Here is a 23,827-nt window from a genome sequence, read left to right on the forward strand (position 1 = left end):
CGTGAGCAAAAGTCTTACAGGGATTGAAGGGATAAAATTGAGCCTTCAGTTTATGGCACTGAAATTATTCAAATTTATTCCTACTTTTTCTATCTTGGAATTCTCTAAACAGCAATCATCTCTTTTGGCATGTACTAGATAAAAATGTCAATGGCCAAAAATCCCTGGGACAATTTGAAGTTAAGAGGAATAGCAATAAGAAATGTCTGACTCAAGTTCAATGTTCCTTATGGTATGCTCTTATGCACATAAGTAAATACAGCTGTCAAGTTACATTACTGCTATCCTGAGATTCTTCTAAATTAAAAATCTGAGATAACAGCCACAGCAGAGTGCCAGACTATTTGTAATTATTTCAGTGCATGTGCATTGTCCCTTAACCCCATACCCAGCATTATAGTTTATTAGCAGAATGTCCCATTCAACTGCTTGATTCTGGAAGTAAATTTTATCTAAACATAGCACAAGGTCAGAAAAAGTATCATCTGAGAAAACGATTCAGCTTTCATCAGACACATTTGGATCTTGTTTTCTAATGCAGAGAATATGCCAAGGTAAAGTAGAGAAAAGAGGTCATAAGATGGATTTCTTTTTGGAATAGAAACTTTTGAAGTAAAAGACAAATACTTACCTTTAACGGCAAGCCATAATAAACTAATTTCTTACATTTAGCATAGATGGGCTTAAATGAATTTCAACAAATAGTAGATTCACAAATCAAATCTTAAATGTGAAATTTGTTTCTTTTTGTGACAAGGGTAATACTACGTAGAATATATATGATCCTAGAGCAGCGGCTCTTGAATTCTGAACAATCTGAAATCCCATCTATCTATAATATGGAAGCCATTTGTATGAAATTTCTGAAGCTTTTCATTTACCCAGTAGAAAACTTACACAGTTCCATGAGCTGTGAAGTGGTGAATGCTACTTCTTAAGATAGGTGAAATACGCATGCATGGCATGAATGCATGTATTCAGTACATAGACAGATTGGGCAAAGCACCATCAGGTAATGAGTTGGTAGTACTAAAAATTAGCTGTGGCTACCTCAAGCAAATTTTTTTTTTTTTTTTTTTTTTGGATGTTGGGGATGGTGTTTATCTTGCAGAACTGCTGAACAAACTGGATTTTGTTTAACAACATTGCACCAGGTCTGAACTAACTCAATTACTAACTCAATGCTGTTGTTCTCTGCTTATATAAGAATTTCAGTAACGTGGCCAGAGAGAAAGTACAGAGCATAATCCTGCATGTCTGTTTAGACCTATCAGTTGAACAGGTATATTACAGGGAAATACTACAGCACATTATGCCCCTGCATTAACCTTTCAAAAGTCAGTATATTTACTAAATTTTCACATGCAAACTGCAAATACGTTTTGCCTCATTGTCAGTTCAGCACTTGTCCAAAATCAGCATTATATTTATCTCTGCAGTAATTCTGGGAGGCTTTCTATACCAGACCTTCTCATCTTGCACTTAACTCCTATCCTGTCCTTGGGTTTCATACTCTTTTCTGAGGGGAATCAGAATATGCTTAGTAAGACAATAAAAATGAAGTAGGAGAAAATCACTTCTAAGGATTTTCAAGCAAATTTTAACAGTGAAAAAGGCCCTCAGGAACAAGTGATAAATCTACATGGCTGCACTCACCATGATTAGCAGCTCCATTCTGTCTTTCACTGTCCTCCACCTGGCACTTCTTTTTGGCAATCTTATGCAGAATTGAGGCCCTTTCCTTGAATTTTCCTAAAAGGAAGGAATGTCATTATTCAAATGCAGACATTTTGAGAGGCAAAGTTTTTTGCCACAAATTAGGATCCATAAACCAGTGCCAGCAATCCATTCCCATTCCTCCCCAAACAGAAAATATGTTATGAAACACTATCTTATTAATATTTTTTTCCTTCCAGTAGAAATAAGATTTTTTTTTTTTTTTTCTGAGAACTGTGCAAGAAAGAAGAAATGGAAAGCAAAAAACTATTTTCTTTTGAAGAAGCAGTCAGTAAAGTTCCTGTTACAAAAGTACTTCTGTACAATCTGAGACTAAACAGGAGATTAATACAGATGAATATTAACAAAAAATTAAAACAGTTTCAGGTCTCAGTCAGTAGTACAGTGTCACAGAATTTCAGATGAACCAATATATTGCATCAAGGTGACCTTTGTTAGCTTTGTCCATTTATACTCATTCATGCCACTGTAATTCAACACGTACTTCAGATGGGGAGAAAAGAGTCTTCGTAATAAAGGATTCCCATTCCAGCTTCTCAAAGGAAAATTTTCTTCTCACCCTTCTAGGTGTTTTTTGTCTCCCATGAGGTTAACCATGAAACTCATCATCTAGACTGTCTCCAGGGCAAATCATTACCCCCAAAGAGAAGTCCTGGGTCACTCTTTGTTGACCACTGAGTCCAAACACCACATTCAAACTAGGCAATGTCAAAGCTGGCAAATATTAAGTGAAAATAATTCATCCCTTCCTCTACTTTGGTTGAGCTTTCTATGTAAGGCCTCTTTGGGTGGTTTATGACAGTCTATCTGTTGTAGAAAGACACTGTATGTGCCCTGATATCTTGCAGCAAAGAGTGCAGGCTTAATGCCAAAAGATATTTCAACAGAATCACGATTGATTAACAATGGGAAGTACAGAGAAGTCACGAATGAACTCAGGTAGCTGGGTAGACTCACTGCTTCGAGATTAAAATTAAAGACACGCAAGAAAAAATAGCTGGTCAAGAAAGAAATTCTCTCTTCCCTTCTTGAAAATGGAAGCTTATCAGAAAAAATACCATCACAAGAAAATGTTTCAAATTCTTTCACCAATGCTTTCATATGTGCAGAAATGTATGCACAGTGCACAGGGACTTGCAGCTACTATTCATGTGGAAGTAGAACTAATGTGTCAACAGTAAATGACTTGGAAAGTAATAAAAATATCATAAAGGTTTAATAAGCAGTATTGTCCTTGCAGTATCCCCTATCTTTTCACAAGCACATCATGCTCAAAAATAAATAAATGAATAAATAAATGAGTCATTCACAACATATTGCAAAAGTTATCTTATTTGGTACATGGTATCTAAAGTAAAATTGCCTGCAGAAGGGTACTGAAGAGTAGAACACAATGCTAAATAGTAAGCCACTTTATTATTTCAGTGCACAGTGTCAATGGCAGAGGTTTTAATTAGATGTGGAATAAGAAACAAAGAGTTAAAGAAAAAAGAGAGAAAGAGAAATGAAGTTTATTGGGATATGAGATGATACAAAGAAAAAAAAAAAAGAAATAAAAGGAAAACCATATTTCTAAATATTTTAATCTGAAATGCTAAATCAAGCCAGCTCTTAACTTCATTTGAAAAACAAGGGCCATTTAAGAAGTGCTTCTCCAGATGCACTCATAGATTCTGAGAGGTGACTGCATAATTTTCATACAACACATATGTCAGTTTGCTACAGGATTTCTTGAGGTGTCAGACTCCAACTCATCTTTATATATCTGAAAATTTCGTCTGTGATATCCAAATACCCAGATATATTTTTTGCAAGCAGTGAAAATCATGGAACTGAGATTTTTTCTGAGAAACATCTGCGGAAACATCTATGTTTTCATCTACTTCAGGATTGTTTTAATTTAAGACTCAAAATTTAAACAGTATATTAAAGTGATGCAGACTGATGATACTGCAGTTTTTTTGTCTAAGACTGCTTGAAATAGTTCAGATTTTATTCTTTGTATTTTTTTTTATTTTTTTTTTTCTTTCTGAGAGAGAAACTTGAACAGAAAAGATCTCCACAGCTATTCACACTGTTTTAGATCAACTTAAATGAAGTTGTCCTTTTTATTTTTTTTCTTCACATTGTCAATCGTCTCTCATCTTTAGGAAGAATTTCCTACATTGACATTTGTAAGTCACACATCCACCAGTTCATTCAGGAGGCTGTTCCACAGTTATATGTCACTGTCATGGAAATTAACCTCACCACTTGAAATGGAAAGTGGTTTTTTTTTTGCTTATCTTTATTTCTCAGTATATAAAATCTTCAGCTTATATTGTTTTACATCATTACCTGCTGTTTGATTCATGCAGTGTAAGTAATAAAACAGTGTGAGGAAATGATTAAAGGACATAAAGTCAACTATCAAAAGTGCCATTGCAGGAAAGCAGTAATACTAGACTGCCTGAAGGCAGTGAGATGTTAAAGAAAGCAGAGCTATGGCTCCTCCTTCCTTTTCCCTGCCCTTTTTTTCTATCAGGTCCAAATAAACCAAATCAGAACTTCTTCAGCAAAGGGGAATCACAGACCCACCAAGAACCCAGAACCAAGATACTCCTAAGTTATTCAAATTTACAGAAAGCCTAAAATATTTCATCTCAGGCTTACATGCTCTCTTGTGCTTTTTTTTCTCATCTTTTGGTGGCATTACTAAATGAACCCATAGGAATTTTATGCTACTCTTCTTAATTTTTGGAGAAGCTAGAAGCTTTTGCTTCCTCTTTAACAGCCCTGCGTGCTATGGGTTTTACTACCTAAGCATAATTTTTACAACTGGTATCATAAGAGTGTAAATCAATGGCAGTGTTTAATTTTATAGACCCAAAATAGGATAATAGCTATAGAAAATTCTTAATTAATCTAGATTTGTTGAACTCGGACAGACATTGCTGTTCTTTTAAGTTTAAAAAGCATGACCCAGAAGGTACATCAGATCAAGGCCGGGTGATTAGGAAAGAAGGTAACTTAATTTTCTTATATTTGAATGCATGCAAACAAATCAGTATTGTATAATAAACATACACTTTCATCTGCATGAGTATATCCAGCCAGCCAAGATTCCTTTCCTGATCATGGACATGTTAAAAATGCAATCATTTGACTACGATCTAAATTATGGGCTACAGTTTTCTAGGGTCAGAATCCTCTGATTTTAAAGAAGAGTAATTTATCTTCAGAAATATAGTGGTTTAAAAAATGTAAGACTTTATCATTTGTCTATTTCTCAGTCTCCATCTCAATCTTTTCAGTCTCAGATCAAATGCAAATTACTACACATATGCACCATCAACCTATAGCTGAGTTTTCATAAAATGCCAAATCTGTGGCTGTTGAAGAGTCTGAACTGCTCCTACCAGTCCGTCTGGTGGAACGCAACTGAGGGGCTGCAACCGATCAATTTTAGAAATTTGCTTCATGCACTTCCTGCTTAAACTGTAAAATGCTGCAGAAATGCTACATGAAAATATGTGCAGTTTTGTCATGTTGTAGGCTGTTGGTGGAGGTTACCTGACACAGGATTAATGTGAGGTTCTTTTCCCATCTGGTAGGGTATATTTTCTCTCTGATTTGGACCTGATTAATCAGCAATTAATCTAGAACAATTTGGGAGGATGAAAATCATTTGCCTGTTGATTAATCAGCAATTAATCTAAAGTCAGTTTCTGACCAAACAATACAGATCAGTTTCTAAGACCTGGAGCACAAAAGCCACCAGTGGCCTTTAGGCTGTATCTGGTATTGTCACTTAACTGTCACAGTTTGTCTCTGCTTATGCTGATGCAGCAGCAGAAATATATGTGCCCGTGCTTCTCCATCAAAGGAATGAAAGATCTGCTGTCTACTTCCATTCAGGTATGGATGGGAGCCCAAGGATAAGGATGTACAGCATTAGAAAAAAAAAAAAAAATGTTACTGTGGCTGTCTAACTTACTGTGGAAGATGTAAAAAACTCAGTCAAAAAAAAAAAAAAAAGGGAAAAGAAGAAGAGAAAAGGATAATGAAAACACATGAATAAGTGTAATGTGGAGTGATAAGGATTATACATTTGAATATCCAAATAGAGAGTTGAAAATATAGCACATTTTGATCTAAATATAGTTTCCGGGATCAACTTTTCATTATTGCTTTATGAAATACATATGAAAATGATTATGAAAGTTGTATTCAAAAAGCTAAACTGTATTGTAGACTTGTAGACAAAGCATACATAACTTGTAGACAAAGAGTTTCCTTCCTTCTTTTTGTTACTGGAAAATTTTTACTACTGGATTTTAGCTACTGCTACAGTATGGTCTTTGATTATTTATTCATGAGGAGTGTTTTCTGAGGTGACATTGAATATTATTAACATTACTTCAGCATAGGCGCAGCGATAATATATGTATATATTGTATATAGCATACTTGCATGGATATTTTCCCATTAATAGATATTTTTAACTACCATTACAGTATTTATAAAAACCTGAAGACTACTAATGCAGCAATTGTTTTTGAAATGGTAGGTTTTGCACTTTGGAATAAAATATAAGAACCTTAACATATCCGGTTCTGAGGCTAGAATGAGAAAGGACATTTGCAGCTTGAATGTAAAAAACACGGAGATGAGATGTGCTGCAAAAGCTTTAGTTCTGGTAGACTTACTTATCTGAATGGGCTTGGTTAAAGACTCATTTCAGGTGCTTCAGAAGTGTATTTAAACAACACATACATCAAGGTTTTCTGGGTAAAATCTCATCTCAAGCATCTTCTCCTATATTACTACCACTTCTGTGAGTCAGACAATGAATCTGGTGGTGCTCCCAGGCTTCCCTACAAGCTGGTGGTCATGCTTGCTCCATCATCTTACAATATCAGGCACAAAGGTGGAAGGAACCATCCTTCCATAGCTGGCCCCAGAATAGTAGGTATATGTGATTATAAGCAACACAAATAAAAAATGAGTCGGAAGTTATGTTTTTGTTTGTTTGTGCTTGATTGTTTGTTGGTTGTTTTTCCATGAGAAATGGCCAGAAGGCATATAATGAAGGTTTTATTAAAACATTTACAAGGTTTAAAGGTATTAAAACCTTCAACAAGATCAATCTAAACAATAACCTAGAGCATGTCTGTATTCATAAATATAGAGAATATAAGCTATTCACCTTATATTTCCAGAATTAAAAATAAGTAGGAATGGCCAGTTAAACTACAAACCTCAAGCTTATCTCCATAGTCAACCACACCACTGAGTACTAAACTGAGCACATATGAAAACATCTGTCTAGCACTTTAGTCAGACAGCTCGACAATGAGCCTTGATCTTATAGATATTCAGGTCTCAGGTCTGGGAAACTTTCGAATTACAGAAGTGCTGGCTGCACTTGGACTGAAAATGTGGTGTAACTGTGCTCCTGAATTAATACAATAAACTTCAATGCTTTAGAATCAGCAGAAAAGTTCCCTGAGATATTGAGCCCTGATTCAGACCCTAATCACTTCCTTCTTGTATTGTTAGAACCAGGATTTTAAATTGAATACTTATTGCAATTAAGCATACAATTAATACTCCATGAACAGTCATGCCTAGTTTTTAAAATTCATTCCTTACTTTTGAATAATACAACAAACTGAAGTCACTTAATAATTGTTCTCAAACTGAGTGATTTGAACATCCATAAATTACCTTCTTGAATGCATTGTAAAACATGACATAAAATAAGTATTCACAATCTACTTTATATTGTGCCGTATAAATTATGAGTGTGGTTTTGCATGTATATTCTTCTTTAATAAAAACATTCTGTTGTTTTTCCTTATCTGAAAGTAGCAAAGCTGAAATGATGAAAATAAAAACCTGAAAAAAGAGCCATAACCGATCACACTGCCAATGAAGTCATGCAAAAAGGAGTCATTCCATAATGGACAAATTGAAAATAGGAACAAACAAACAAACAAACAAACAAAAAACAGAAAAGACACTTAAAGAAAGGCTTCAAAAAAAAGCTGATACAAACAATTCTAAAATATTTCTTACCTTCTTCAGTCATTGTGTCATAATATTTTAGGTTTCCATATGATCCAAGCTCTACAACATCACAGTAAAAGACACAAAGATAAGGAACCAGCAGACATTCAAGAAATGTACACGTTTTTGCATGTGCTTCATAAACTTCAACAGTGATGCAAAAAATTTTGCAGGACAGTGAAACATGGAGTACAGAAATGGAAGTGCCTTTCCCCCCCACCAGAAATTTCACAAGTCACTTGCTTTAGATGAGTAACTTGCTAGACTGAGATTTAGGAGAAGCACCGACTGAAATCTACTATTCAGCCTTTTCAAGGTGATTACCAGTTTGGTGTCTCCTTATTTGGGAATAACATAACAAACCTTGACAGGACTTTAGCAGCAGGAGCTTTGGAAGGTGAGCTTTTTTAACATGTCTCAGGACATACAATCAAATACTTACACATCCAAAACTTAATAAATTAAAAACATATAATCTCAGTAATTGTGCATAACACTGTCTCACATACATTGTTCTGATATCAGTGCAGACGCGGACTTGCTGTAGAGGGTTACTCAATTTAACCACTCTTGTCATTTGTGAGACCAGAAAAGATACATTTACTCACTTTACTGGGGGCTATGAGACCTAAATTCATTAACATTAGGAAGATCTCCATATGATTATAGTCTATCAGTTCAGAGAAAAGAATGGAATGCAGAGATCTCTAGGTCTTTAGGGCTATGCTTATTTTTCTGTGTGTTACAAACTTATACAAAATATATATTTTTTTCTCCAGTTGTTGCTTTATACCTCACTTTAGTGTGAAAATATATTTTTTCTTTTTTAAAAACACATATATCCACATATATTTGCATATGTAAAAATACAATATATTAATACTGGTCTCAACATTCTGTGTAACAGGACAGAGTAAAAATAAGAACATGGAACAATTTGTAAACAATTTGTTGAGGAATTTGTGGATGATTTCACTTGTTATTTTTTATGTAAAATGTTACAGTTGAGCTTCTGATCATCCAACCTTTGACAGAGTGTAATCATACAAAATGGTTATTTAAGTTTGATAGTAGTGTTTTCTTTGGAAATATTCTCTTTGTGTTTATGAATCTGTTTAAGCAATTAACTATACAAATGCTGGCCAATTATTTTGCTTTTAGCTGATGCACCTTGTGATCTTTCCGTGTTTTTCCACACAAGTGAATTTTAGTGCAGGTTTGGCCATTAATTCTTAATTGTAAAATAGTGATATTACATAAAACATATGCTTTAAAAGGCCTTAGTTTTTAATCTATTTGATGATTCTTAAATCTGCCAAAAAAACATTTCTACAACGCAGAGACAAAGAAAGCTTTATACTGTGTAACTAAAAAATGCATGCTATTATCAGTGTTAACTTTATAAATGAACTGTGATTGATTGTAAAGATTCTTTCATGGACTTGTTTTAACAAAACCAATTACAAATATTGGCACACTCCTGCTTGTACAATGTAGTCTCTTATTTGCACATAAGTAAACCCATTAGCACATGACATTACTCTAAGTCTCTGTTCAAGCAAAGAAAGATGTCATTTAGAGAGAGAAATTTACATATTGTTACATAATAGTATATAATGAATATACTATTTTGTAAAAAAAAAATCTTAATGTTGTAGCACAATCTTTGTAGCTACTTTTACATAAAGGAAGCTGTCCAACAATCTTGGTTTTAGCCCTAAAGATTTGAATTCCTTATCCTGGGAGAGCTCCCTATAACTTCAATGTGCATGTTGAACCATTTGGGACCACATGTGCTGTTTAATTCAGGCACCATGTCCCTACTACAGGGCCAGCAAGTTTGGTAATTTTATTCACATTGATCATTTTCTTGACATATCTATGGTCAGCTTTGCTAGAACCTGGGGTAAAGTGTCCACTGGAGGAGGAGGGTGGTAGTGGAAGACCGGCGCCAAAAGGAACCCAACAGTAACCACAGAAACGGGAGAACACACAGGAGACGACACTGCCAGAGAGGTACTGTTTAAACTCATGGAGAAAAAAGAGTGCAGGAGCACAGGTGAAGATGGACAAAGTTGAGAAGAAGGTTATACCATGGCAACAAAAAGAAAAATGAACAAAACCGATCGGAAGCATGAGGCCACAAATTTAATGGCTGAAACAGGAGAGGTTTCAGAAGAAGCCAACAGCAATAGTGAATTATGCTGCATCTCCAGAAGAAATAAAAGCAGCAGCAGAAAGGCAGGGCACCTGACATACTGACAATCTGTTTTAGGCCTGTCTGCTTCCCATCTAAAGTGAGAGATACAAGGCAAACAGGAGAGGAAAAAAGGAGGCTGATGTTGAGGAAAAAGAGAAAAGAAACAAACAGATATGCATGACAGTGCATGATGCTGACAATAGTTATAATCTAGGCAATATTCAACACACCAAGGATTAAACTAGGTTAGTTCTTGCAGTTAGCAAAATTATTTTCAGGAAAAAAAAAAAAAAAAAAAAAAAAAAAAAGTCTTGCTGGTGAGATTATGCTACTCAAAGCTTTTGTAGTCTTATATACAGAGAAGAACATTTTATACAACAGGCCACTGGCTGCAATGCACAACTATGATGCTGGAAACTGTCAGCTGCACATATCTGCATGAATTATTTTGTGGATTTCAATATTACTTGGGTCAGTGCTGTTCAGCAATACCTGACATCTGCCTCTATACAGTCTGCCTCTAATGTTCTGGTTTTTGTTACAAAATGTCCTGTTATAATAGGATTCTGTTCAATATGACTGTAAGTAAAATCAAACTCAATTGAAGTGCTTAAATTTTTTTTTTTTGGATTTGAAAATTTGTCAGCTTTTAAAATAAACTGATTTTAAATGGCCTTGGAAATCTGAAATACTGTGATAGAGCATGCTTGAAAAAAAAAAAAAATCCAACATTATTAAAATTTGATAAATCCAGTTTTGTCAACATGGTGTGTGGTTCCCACACAGAGGTCACAGCGGACAGACTGGCTGCCAGCCAGTACCAGCGTCCCCACTGGTCGCAGAAACAAAAAGGATGCCATGATGCAGCTTAACAGCTGATCCTCAACAGTGACAGAGACAATGAATTAATTTGTTGCCTTCTGCATATTTTTTACACCAGAAGAGAACAGAGGGCTCCTGGTAATCCTGTCTGACATTCCTGAAGGATTAGGACAAATTTGCCTTATTACCTACTGTTCTCTATTACATATGTAGTTGCCACAGAATATCAAAGTAAACAGAAAGAATAATATTGTTACTCAACAGTGCCACATTGATTGCAATTTCAAACAATATACCTAATTACTCACTTTATTTTCAATGTTCATAGGTACTGTCTGTGGTGAAATGCTAATTTCTGCCATAGACTCCCATGGAAGGAAAGTGCAGCCATTATTTCCAGAGCTCTCTCCTGTTACAAAGATCTCAGATACTGACAGCAGGTGTCCTTAGTAATGTCAGGAATGAACCTGGCCCAGAGATTCTCACAATACTCATATGACAAATATCTGCTTTAAGGTAACCGCCTAGAAGTGTGTACCCATGAAAAATATTGTTTTCAGACTCTCAAAACAAAGTAATGCATTGTGGGTATCTTAAAAAAGCACAAGATTTTCATTTGGCATAAAAATACATATTTGCATGGAAATGCATCTCACACTTCTTCTCAGTAATTAAAAAGCTTCTGAGTTGACATATCTTTTATTCAAAACAGAAGTGATAAAGAGAGGTCACTGAAGGTAACACCTGAATTTTTAGTGCAGCTCCACTGTTATGTGTTACTTCCAGAGTCACAAAGACATAAAAGCATAATACTTAATCAGCATCAGTGGCAGCTTGGCTTGGAAGGAATTATTAAGCATTCTGGAATGAACACATGGAGAGCATAGATTTTTTCTTGAATTTTCAAAACCAAGCCCACCAACCTATCAAAAGATTGAATATATAAAGACAAGAGAAGTGAAACAATAAAGTAAAGTCTCAAAACTGACAATGAAATTGAGAATGAGCTTGTAGTCAAGAACTGCAAATTCAAAGCAATCAAATAATTATGAAAACATTGTAAACATGAAACGTATTGGAGATATACTGGAGAAAAAAAGATAATTTTGTGGAAGAGGTTGCACATGTGATTCTGAAGGTCATCTGCTTCTTGACAGTCCTTCAGAAGAAGTAATGAAGATTTTAGTGTGGTCATGCACTCTCACTCTTCAGTGGCCTATTGCATGCAAGTGGGCACATGGAAAAGGCAAAAAGTGTATGAAATCAATATTTCACCAGTTTGAGCAGGCCATATCTTTTTATTTTAAGTAAGGAAAATACACAAAATTTCAGTAGGATACATAGTTTATGTCTGTTAAGACACAAACAAACAACAACAACAACAAAAACAGCGAAGTTTTGATTATCTCCTTCATGAAGACTTAAACCTGATGAGGATTCTCTTCTCTTTCAGAGTGGGTCAGAATGGACACAAGAGAAAACCAAGGAATCAGTGTCCCAGTGAGAGAAATTACAGGGGACCCACAACTAGTGATTAATGCTCCCTGTGTAATGCTACCTGTGTAATGCTACCATGCAGGATCTGAATGGTATTCACTGATGAGCTTCATGGATCATAGGCTTGTGGTGGGGTAGCTATGACACCTCAGTAGATGTTCTCCAGCAGATCCTGCTGCCACTGTTGGAAATACATGGACATCACTCCCCAGCACAGCTGGGGACACTACTCCCATGTCTCCAGCAGGTTTAAACCACATGGTTGGGCTAACACAGACTTTATCCGTTCTGTTTTATAAGTTGACCTACTCATTCTTGCTGAGTTGATATGGAAAGCTCTCCTACAAGCTGTCAGATGGAAAAGAGCTGTGACACTTGGCAGAGAAAGGATGATGACTGCAATAAGCTCATTGGCTGGCTGGATCTAAAAGAGGCTGTCTCTCTATTGTATTGCAAGCTGCAAATGGAGGAAATGAAGGCTGGGTTTATGACAATAGAGTTTTCCACTGAAGGCTGTAGGTTTACATTAGTGCTACTTAAATCAAAATATATTCCTACATATTTTGTGGGACAATAGCGAGAACAGAGGTCGAGACTGGGGGAGAAAGGGCATGGAAGAAGTCAGAATGAAAGTTCTTAATAGCAGTGTAGTTAATTATTCCTCTTTGACTACGCTGTTCCACGGTGAATAGAAACTTTGAATGAATAAATTAACAGCTTAATAGAAGGCCTACAGCTTTGGAAATAAATATGCTTTGTTTACTTTTTTATCCTCCAAGATAAGAATGAAGATAATTTTTGCTAATTCCATGTTTAGAAGTGATTTTAAGGGTGTCTTTTTTTTTTTTTTTTTTTTTTTTTTTTTCCTGACTGGACTATGTTTGTTTTTATCAAGTATTTTGCATTTATCATAATGATTTTCTAATTATATATGTTCTGAATGGATCTTCTAAATGGCCTCCTACAATAGACAACAGTAGTGGGTCTGACTGGCATGGAATTAACTTTCCCTGCAGCAGACCACATAGTGTGGCAAGAAGTGGGGAGGGGACACTACCAGGGTAGATGTCCTAAACCAACAAAAGGGATATTCTATACTATATGAGGTCACACCCAGCAATAAACGCTGGGCAAGGGGAAGTGTATTGGGTTTATGTGGCAAGGGTTTGGTAGAAGGGGGGCTACATAAGTGGCCTGTGTAAGCAGAGCCCAGCAGATGCCCCATGTCGGGTCAGAGCAAGCTCCGGCCAGCTCCAAAGGGACCTGCTGCTGGCAGAGCCAAGCCAAGAAGTGATGTTGATTGAGCCTCTGAGAGAGCAGATTGAAGAAAGGGGGAAAAAATGCTGTGCAACAGCAGTGGGGAGAAAGAGGAGTGAGAGCAAGTCCTGCAGCCCCCACCGTCAGTGCAGCAGGAGGGCAGGAGGTGCTCCAGGCAGGCAGCAGCAGTTCCCCTGCGGCCTGTGGAGAGGCCCCTGGTGGAGCAGGCTGTCCCCCTGCAGCCCATGGGTCCCACATGGAGCAGATCTCCACGCTGCAGCCCGTGGAGGAGCCCCCGGTGGAGCAGGTGGATGTGGCCTGGAGGAGGCTGCGGCCCATGGAGAGCCCCCGCAGGAGCAGGCCCCGGGCCGGAGCTGCAGCCCGTGGAGAGGAGCCCACGCAGGAGCAGGGGGTCTGGGGGAGCTGCCGCCCGTGGGGGACCCGTGCTGGAGCAGTTTGCTCGTGGGGGATGGACCCCGTGGTACGGAGCCGTGTGGGAGCAGGTCTTGAAGAGCTGCTGCCTGTGGGCAGCCCCCGCAGGCTCAGTTCGGGAAGGACGGCATCCGTGGGAGGGACCCCACGGGGAGCTGGGGCAGGGAGGGACCGTGAAGGAGCAGCGGAGAGAAAGTGATAAGAGACTGACTGCAGCTCCCATTCCTCTGCCCTGCTTGGGGGTAGGACATAGAAGACAGTTGATTGGATGAAGGTGTTCTTAGTTTCACTGCTCTAGCCTGCTAGTTATAGGCAATAAATTATATTAATCTCCTTTATGCCGAGTCTGTTTTGTCCATGACACTAACAAGTCCTCCACTAAACCATATCCCTAAGCTCTACATCTAAACGTCTTCTAAAGACCTCCAGGGATGGTGACTCAGCCACTTCCCTGGGCAGCCTATTCCAGTGACTAACAACCCGTTCAGTAAAGAAGTTCTTCCTAATATCCAACCTAAACCTCCCCTGGTGCAACTTTAGCCCATTCTCCCTCATCCTGTCACCAGGCACGTGGGAGAATAGACCAACCCCCACCTCGCTACAGCCGCCTTTCAGGTACCTGTAGAGTGCAATAAGGTCACCCTTAAGCCTCCTCCTCTGCAGGCTGAACAGTCCCAGCTCCCTCAGCTGCTTCTCATAAGACTTGTTCTCCAGACCCCTCACCAGTTTTATTGCCCTTTTCTGGACTCGCTCAAGTACCCTATCCCTATCTCAGACCCTTTCCACTGTATTTTCTCCCTTTTTTTCTTTGAGGAGGTAGAGTGAGAGATCAGTTGTGGTGGCGTTCAGCTGCCCAGCCGGGTAAAGCTGAACAAGAAGGAAAGGGGTGGCCCACACTATGAAGATGTCTATTCTCCCAAACAACCGCTACAGTCATTGAGGCCCGGCTTCCCAGGATGTTGCCAAGCATCGCTTGTGGATGAGAAGTAAAAAATATTTTTATTTCCCCTCTTTGCTTCTGCCCAGCCTTTGCTTGTCTTTTCCCTCTTTCTTTTCCCTGTAATGAAATTATCCTTCTCTTAACCTTGGAACCTTTTTTTTTCCATCATACTTCCCCCCTCTTCTTTTGAGGAGGAGGAGTGAAAGAGAAGTTGTGGTGGAGGAGTCTAGCTGCCCAGCAGGGTAAAATCACCACAGAAATTTCCTATCGGAAGGATTTTCTTCCCCTTTAAACCTTTCTGATATGGTTTCTAATTTGTGTTTACATTCATCATCATGTTTTACAGCATCTCCTTTCAATATTCACTTTTTTTTTTTTTTTTTTTTTTTTTTTTTTTTTTTAAGGCTGAATAGTTAGGCCAGAGGACTTAGAGAAATTCAATAATTATTTTTTCCCTAACTCTTCCTAACTTTTTCTAGTTCTCACAGTCTTGAGAATATTCAATTAGATAATCAGAGCCCCAGCTACAAACACAGAAAAAAGGCCAGTTCAAAAATTGTGCTAGATAACTTGTAGTGGCTATCCAACCCCTAAAGTTGAATCAACACTTGATTTAGTTTCATCAGCAATGGTAGATTAGGATCAAAGAACTCTCAACACTGAAAGCTTGTGAAAGATCTGGTGGAGATTAACATTGCAGGTATATAACGAGAGTCCTAATCTTTGGCAGACATAAAAAAAGATAATGCCTTTGTACATAGACTGAAGTAAAATGTACAAATCCCATCAATTAAAGGATATCAAACATTGTGAATTTTAAAAAGTATTATTTAAAAAAAAAAAAATCACTGAAACTCAGCTTAAATTTGACTCCCACCTTTTGTGTACTCCATATACCTCTTAAGGTTCTCATAGACTATTTATATCTCATGTAGGACAGACTGGGACTGCTGTAGGAGTTAGTTTGTATTATCACTGCAGTAGACAGAGTAGAGAAAACAGATGTTTCAAAAATCAAAAACATTTTTCTCCTACTGCCTCTAGATAATCTAAACTATGCAATTTATAAGTCAATGCTGTAGCCTACTTTTTTACCTGTGGGCTTTCAAGCTTTCAGTTCTTGAAAAATGGAAGCCTTGCCATTGAGCTGGTGCAGTGTTAAATACAAAGGGGTCTCTTTTGGATCCAAGTAATACATTAAATAATAATAACAGCATATATTTTAGAATTCTATCTTTCTGGATAATGCTAATACCAGTGTTACTTTATTAACACACCTAAGCAAATAAAGGAAATCATTTAAATGAAAATTATAAGGCAGAGACTCATGTTGATGCTTATATTTGACAGTTTATTGACCAGTAGGGAGAACATCGGGTAATAACTAAATTATGTAATGCTTTGTGTCTCTGGGCTCTAGAAGAAAATGTGGTTGCCTTCCATCTTGTCTGTAAATTGTAAGCTTCTGTTCCTGTTCTTTCTCCTTACGTGTCCTTACCCTGTTGTTTACTGTAGGTGTTTTTGCCCTGATAATAATCTTATTAAACTTGTCTGGTTTTATTATAATTAGTTTATCATAATTTTATCTAATTGCAATGTGAACAGAAACATAACAAAAATGTATACAATCATACTCATAGAGTTCTGGGCAGCTCAGGACAGTAACAACACCCAAAAGCAAGATCTGCTTGTTTCTTTGCTCTTAGTGCACCAGTTAAAAAGATTGAAAACACCCATTTCTTACAGACCATACTGTCTAGCAAATCTTATGGTACCAAAAGATTGTCAGAGGTGTCAGAGGACCCATGGGTTTTTAGTTGGTATGTGTTAAAGGGCAAGTATTTTTAAGGAGGTGACTAACACATAAGTAACAGACAAAAAAGTCGTGTAAATGCATATTATGTGTCAGACCCTGCTTTTGATATTTTTAAGTGACTATTTTTTTCATTTAACAAAAGCACGAAGTATCTTATTCCTGATGGCTTTGCTTCATTTCCTGTCTTCTTTCATTCATATGATATCTTTGTGGCACCTGCCAGCAAACTCACCAAGACATGTGCATGTGCAAGACATGCATTTTCTAGGACATAGAAACACCAAAGGACAACTGATAAACTGACAGCATTGACCCTGTCTGGGTCAAAGACAGTTCCCACTGACTTTGAAGGGGGTACTTCCTTCCAAATAATTTTCTAATATTCACGCAAATGGGAATTCTAAAATGTAGACATGAAGACTGCATTCTCTCAATGATATTGGGAGCTTTACCACTGATTCTGGTGACCAGATTTTACCCAGTAGCTGTGTGTACGGGCTCTGGTTGGGATGGAGTTACTTCTCCCCGCAGTGTTCCATATAATTGTGTGTTGCACTTGTAGCTAGAACAGCACTGGTATCACACCAGTGTCAGGTCTGTTGCTGAGCAATACTGGCAGAGCACCAAGACTCCCACCAAACCCCCACCCAGAGCCAGCAGGCTGGGGCTGGGCAAGAGATTAGGAAGGAACATCACCAGGGCAGCTGACCTAAACCAACCAAAGGGATATACCATACCACAGGGTGTCACACTCAACAATAAAAGGTGGGGAAGGGGAAGGAGAGGGGAGACTCTCATTACAAAGATGTCTATCGTCCCAAATAACAACTACATGTATTGAGGCCCTGCTTCCCAGGACGTGGCCAAACATCACTTGTTGACAGGAAGTAGAGAATATATATATATTTTCATTCTTTGCTTCTGAACAGGCTTTGCTTGATTTTTCCCTCTTTCTTTTCCCTTTAATTAAATTATCCTTATCTCAAACATTGAGCCTTTTTCCTTCCGTCATACTTTCTTCTCCCCCTCTTCTTTTGAGGAGGAAGAGTGAAGGAGAGGTTGTGGTGGAGTTTAGCTGCCCAGGAGGTAAAACCGCTGCACTGTAAGACCTGGCACTCTGGAGTGCTGGACACATACAACTCCAGATGCAATGAATTACCATTCCAGTTTTCAGCATGTCTGAGGAAGGGCAGCGTTTGCTTCCCTCGCAATCCAGTCAGAATGTCCAATCAACCTATTGAGGAGGAAGTAATCTGCCAAGTGCAAACCACCAAAGGAAGGCTTTCACTTTCCAACTCAATAGAAAGTCCCTCATAACCACTTTCATACCCTTATCTATACAGCCTATTCATGTTCTTTGTTGTTAATACTTTTTTTTTTAATAAGGAAATTCAGAGTTACAAATAAACTTAGAATAAAACCAATGCCATTAAGCATGGAATTGCATAGTCAGGCCAGCTGTACCCTGCTCTGGGATAACACTTGCATTTAAATATTCATGCCTTCCTTTCACACTCTGTAGGGAATCCCAGGAAGAAAATGCTTTCTGAAGAACAGAGCATCACTGGAAAATATCATGGGATGTGAGACAAGAATTTTGCCTGCAGCGAGCAGCTTGAGTAGATTCTAGTTTAAAGAATAAAACATGACATACAGAAATAAATTGTTGAGAAAACTAACATTTACCACAAAACAAACACAAGGGATACATTTCAGATTTTAGAAAATAAATTACAAAAGGCACCAGAAAATTTATGTTATTTAACTTTGCTACCAACACAGAAGAATGGTGATTTAAATGGTGATCTATGTTGCTTATCTTAGAAGTTCAGGCTGCTTATATGATTAGAATGTTTTACCAGTGTGGAAATAGTGACTTAATAAAAGTTGGGAAAACTTAGTTATTAAAAAGGAAAGAGAGACCAGTTCTTCAATTTTTAAGTAGCTTGAAATTCTGCCAGTTAAACTAGTACATAGTACTGCCTTGCTGCCTTCTCCTGTTTGTATTTTGAGACAGTTGAAGTTAAGAAGACCTGTCATTTATTGGTGTAGAGTTTGAAAAGCACACAACAAGCAGCTACATTTTGTCATTGAATTGCCCATTTTGAGAGAAATTTGTACAGGTTTCTTTGTACCCTAAGTTATGTATAATAAAAGCACATCCAATTTTTGATGCACACTGCTAGCTATAGACACATTCTGTGGAAGGGATAAAAGTTCCAAGCCTGCTCACCCTATTGTCACTAAAAGTGTAGCTATTGTCTTTAGGAAAAACAAGACCAACATTCCCAAAATATGACAAGAATGAATTGCATGTATGCTAAATGAACCCACTCACTCAAACAATTCAGACTTAAAAATTCCACTTGTTTGGTTGTAGGTACGGATTCAAAACAAACATTTAGATAAATCAGCTGAAACATAACTTCATAATAAAATTTGCTTTTTCAGACTAAGATTCTGTTTTCTCTATGCGAAAAGCCCATGTCTTTGTAGACAGCTCAAGTTACACAGCTGTTATATTGAGATTTATATCTTATGTGTGCTACATGGAAGTTTGTAATTTCAACTATCCATTTTTGGTTTGTAAATCTAAAGTAATATTTTGTGATTCCCTAGGGGAAACAGCTATTTCTTTCTCAACTTTCCAAGATATATCAACAGAGCTATCTAAGATAACATCTCTGTCTATTCAAATAGATTTGCCTTTAGCTGAACATAATTCATGCTTTCTACCTTACTTATGCTTTACCTTATGTGTGGGGAGTTCAGTTTGATGTTGGAAATATCTGTAAAAATACTCATCTTATCTACATTAACCATGCAACTTCAGGTGCCTGAAATAGGAACAGAATTTCTGTGGTCTCTACGTAGCTGAAGAGTAAATAAAAGGAAAAGGAGGCCTCACTGGAGAGTTCTGGTTCCTCAGTGCTAATGACTGAGCTGAGAACCATGCCACTGAAAACTGTATCCATCAATATGCTCTTGCAGCAAAGAAGGCCAACAGCATGCTGGGCTGCATTTGGTAGACCATTGTAGCATATTGAGGGAGGTCATCCTTCTCCTCTCCTCAGCACATGCAAGACATATCTGGGTGCCATTACTAGAATGAGTAACTTGGCTACAAAAATGATGAAAGGTTTGGAGCATCTCCCATATGAGGAGATGCTGGGGGAGCTTAGGCTGCTTAGCCTGGAGGAGACAAGGCTCAGAGAGAACTTATCTGTTTTATATCCAGGTACCTCCATATAAACTTGATGGGAGAGATGAAGGAACATGAACCAGACTCTTCTTGGAAGCACCCACTGAGAGTCAATTAGCACAAATTAAAAATAAGAACATTCCATTTTTATTTATTTATTTGTTTTACTATGATGGTGGTCAAACTAACAGGTAGCCCAGAAAGACTGCAGAATCGTCATCTGTGGAGATATTCAAAATGAATGGATTCAGTCCTGGGCAACCAGCTCTAGCTGATCTTTTTTTGAGCAGGGTGCTGGCCTAGAGGAATTCAGGAGGTCCCCTCCAAATAAAATGAAATAAAAAAGATTATGTTAAAGGTACCTGTATAAAGGGTATGAGCATCTGCCTTTGTAAGACAGAACACCCTCTATCTTCGTATCAGGCGGAGGCTCTACATGATGGAGAGAAAGGCAAGACACTAGATTATAACTAACAACTATTAATTTGTTTGTGAGCCTGGCAGGGAGCCCCCATCTTCTCTGGCAGATGTCCCTCGCAAACGTTTCAGCCTTCAGCAGAAGAGAAAGCCAGAAAGCTCATGTTTTTCTGCACAGAGGGCTGTTTCTCTGTGGCATGCCAGGAGAGGAAGTAAGAACATTTCCAAGCTGAGTAAGAACAAGTGTGAAAGGATCTAGAATAGAGAATGATACGTAGTCATTTTGTCCAATTTGCATTATTTTTCATGATAAATAAAATGCTGTTGTGGTTAGAAGCCACAGAAATTTAATACTTTCATCTCTGGCACAGTGCTAAGAAGTGCATTGCAGTCCTGCAGAGTCCACGTGCTGGAAGTGAGGAGATTGGAAGTGCTCAGGTTACTTCAGCAATGCAGAAGCTGAGCACAGCCCATGAGTTAGTGATATCTTAGTGGTATGGTTTGGTGAAGGACTTGTTAATGTTAGGTCAGAGGTTGGACCAGGTGATCTTGGAGGTCTCTTCCAACCTGGATGATTCTGTGATCCTGAGTTGGTGGAAGCTGTGCTGCCTGGCCCTTTTTCTCTGAGGATGTTAACAAATAAACAGCTTTAGCCAATAAAAGAGGTACCCAGCTGGGGTGAGGTGTTGCGGATTATCTAGGCCAAGGGAAGTACTAGAGCACAAGGGTTTTGCAAAGTGAGACCAAAACTGGGAGCCTTCTAAGTGAGTCTCGTGAAAGTTACCCAACCTTTGACAGTTGTCTTTGGGGTAAACTGACTTTTTATAAGATGTCTCAGAAAAGGAGACATGTAGCAGCAGCAAAATAAGCAAAATAGCTTGAGGTGAATAGAAGAGCTGAGAAATTCTTAACATCAATACTTAGGAACACAACAGGATGTAGAGAGTAATTGTAAATAATTCACTACTGTGTAAAAAACTTTGAGAATCACATTCTTTATTTTTCTGAGAAGTATGAATGCAGGTTTCTGCTTTTCATTTGTCAGGGCAGAAAGTGACAATAGTATGTTTTTCTGTATTCAGTGAAAGAAGAGGCAGAATTGTCAGCTCAGCTTTATGTAACAGAAGGTTACTTCTCTCACCAATAGCATGCACCATACTTATGTTTTCACAAAATAATAATAATAATAATAATAAAATAAAATGTAAAGCATATAAGATAAACAGGAACTTTTCCTGCAGAGGAACATTCTGTAGTTTTCCATTTTGGAAATGCAGTTAGATGAAGGAATAGGAAAGAATTGTCAAAGATATGTATCTCTGACTGGGGACTGAGCTGTGAAAGAGATTTATATCATGCTCATTTTCATGCAGAGAATGCCATTTGCATATGAGTTATATCCTTGTCATACAGGAGCAAGGGAGTCAACATCTAGCTAAATCCTCCCTTGCCAAGGAAGATGTTTTGTTGGCCTGTGGCAGCCTATCAGCAGACAGAAAAGTGGTGGTGTGATAAGGAAAATATCTCATCCTTCCCATCCCCTGCTAAAGCTGGCAAGAAAAACTATGTAGCCTCAGGTTGCACTGACACTTTGAATCCCTACTTCACCACCTGTACCTTTCCTTTTTAACAGACTACCTCTAGGAGCTTCCATGATCCTGAAGGTATAGCTCTTTAAAGCAACATCAGTAAGAGTCAGAGGTCCCATAAATGCAGACAGAGCCCAACCTTCCCCAGACCTCTCTGTGGTGGACAGGCTGCATAAGCTACAGACTGTAGGGGGGAAGGTAGGCTTTCTATTCATGGCAGAATAGCATAGCAGATACTTTTACAGAAAATACTTCCCATGATTTTCCTTCCTGCAAAACAACAGCACTTTACTATTAAGAGAGAGAGAGATAGAGAGAGAGAAAGAGAGAGAGAGAGAGAGAAAGAGAGAGAGAGAGAGAGAAAGAGAGATCTTTCTAAATCCTACCCTTTGTAACTGAGGAATATCCCTTTCAAAACCAGGACTCAGACAAAGGTATCTCAGGAATACAACTCAAAAAAAATAAAAATAAAAATAAATAAAATACGAAGGACTGCCATGATTTATGTTTAAGTTGCCTGGATTTTGGATTGGGGCCTGACCAACACAGCAGGTCTGATGACGCAATCCTTATTCATATGCGTAATGCTGTTATGAACAGCCCAGCTTGCTACTGGGTGAATAAAGGACTGCCAGACCAGCACTTAAGCAGAAGCAAATTTGGCACAGGATTTCCTGGGGATTAATGACTGGCTGGGAGTAGATGATACACTGATGCACAAGCAATCATTAATCTTAATCCCCAGGAAATGATCTGTACCAAGGTCATTATATCTGTAACAAGATAAAAGCAAACAAAAACTAATGTCATATGGATATTTATATTTTTAATGACCAATGAGGTTTCAACTGTACAGTTTCCATCCAGCTAATGAATATCCTACACGTTTACCCATTAGAGCAGCTGAATTCTTATCTTCTTCAAAGCCTTAAGCTGAAACCAAAATTTCAGGAGGAAAAGCCTTTCTTGTCTTAGACTGTTAAATACACAGCACGTCTACACATCTGTCTGAATGCAAAGTGCCAAACATCGAGTGACTCCCACTGATCTCAGATGTTGCTCATCTGTCAGAGGTGGGCTGAACACTTTGCAAGCCCACTGCTCTCTAAGATTTAATAAGCTGGCTTTCACAAGACAGGCACAAGCCATGGTAAAAACTTAAAAAACTTCTACACTTGAGGGGAAGAGGAAAAGCAGCTTCTTGAGTGTGGAATTTTACATCGTGCTCACTCTGCTTATCTGCATTTTGTAGAAAGTAAAAACTTCTTAAGGTAATTTCTCTCTTGTATCATATCCCTCTCCTTACAATCAAGTCCATTTTCTAGAGGCTCTCGATTAAAGCAGAGGTTGGTTGTGAGCTCGCAAATTAATTATTTAGAAGTAAATAACATGAGCTGTTTTTCTATAAATACATGTTAATATAAGTGCATAGGCCAAGCCAATCTTTAATAGTTATGCAGCCTGTTTATACATTCTGTAATACTTATGCTACCACTAAGAGGGTTTAGGTGGGACTTCTGCTCTGTCAAGCTTGCAAAAGCCACACAAGTCCAAATGACAAAGCAGTGTGTCAAAGCCTTTGGTAGCAGGGGGCTGCAGGGGTGGCCTCTCTGAGAAGAATCCAGAAGTTGCCCCACATTATATAAGGGCCATTTTCAGTTGTCTTCAAAGGCACCCATCACCAGCCAGATCTAAGCCTATAAGCAGTGGGGGTTGGGCCTCTGGGAGAGCAGATTGAAGAAAGGAAAACAAACAAACAAAAAAAAAAACAAAACAAAACAAAACAAAACCACAAAGTGCTGGGCAACAGCAGTGGGGAGAAAGAGGAGTGAGAGCAAGTCCTGCAGCCCCCACCGTCAGTGCAGCA

The 23,827-nt window shown here is 38.2% G+C and overlaps 1 protein-coding gene across 1 annotated transcript in view; it reads right to left on the minus strand.

The window, feature by feature from the left end:
• Positions 1 to 23,827, minus strand: part of SLC24A2 (solute carrier family 24 member 2) — a 117,463-nt gene that overhangs the window by 24,411 nt on the left and 69,225 nt on the right. Inside the window, exons 5-6 of the mRNA XM_035310886.1 lie at positions 7,798 to 7,848; positions 1,657 to 1,752 (exon numbers count right to left, since the gene is read on the minus strand). Of these exons, the coding sequence (XP_035166777.1) occupies positions 1,657 to 1,752; positions 7,798 to 7,848 (147 nt within the window). The remainder of the gene's footprint in view (positions 1 to 1,656; positions 1,753 to 7,797; positions 7,849 to 23,827) is intronic.

Source organism: Oxyura jamaicensis, chromosome Z (genome assembly GCF_011077185.1).
Source record: "Oxyura jamaicensis isolate SHBP4307 breed ruddy duck chromosome Z, BPBGC_Ojam_1.0, whole genome shotgun sequence".
In the NCBI taxonomy this organism is placed as follows: Eukaryota; Metazoa; Chordata; class Aves; order Anseriformes; family Anatidae; genus Oxyura; species Oxyura jamaicensis.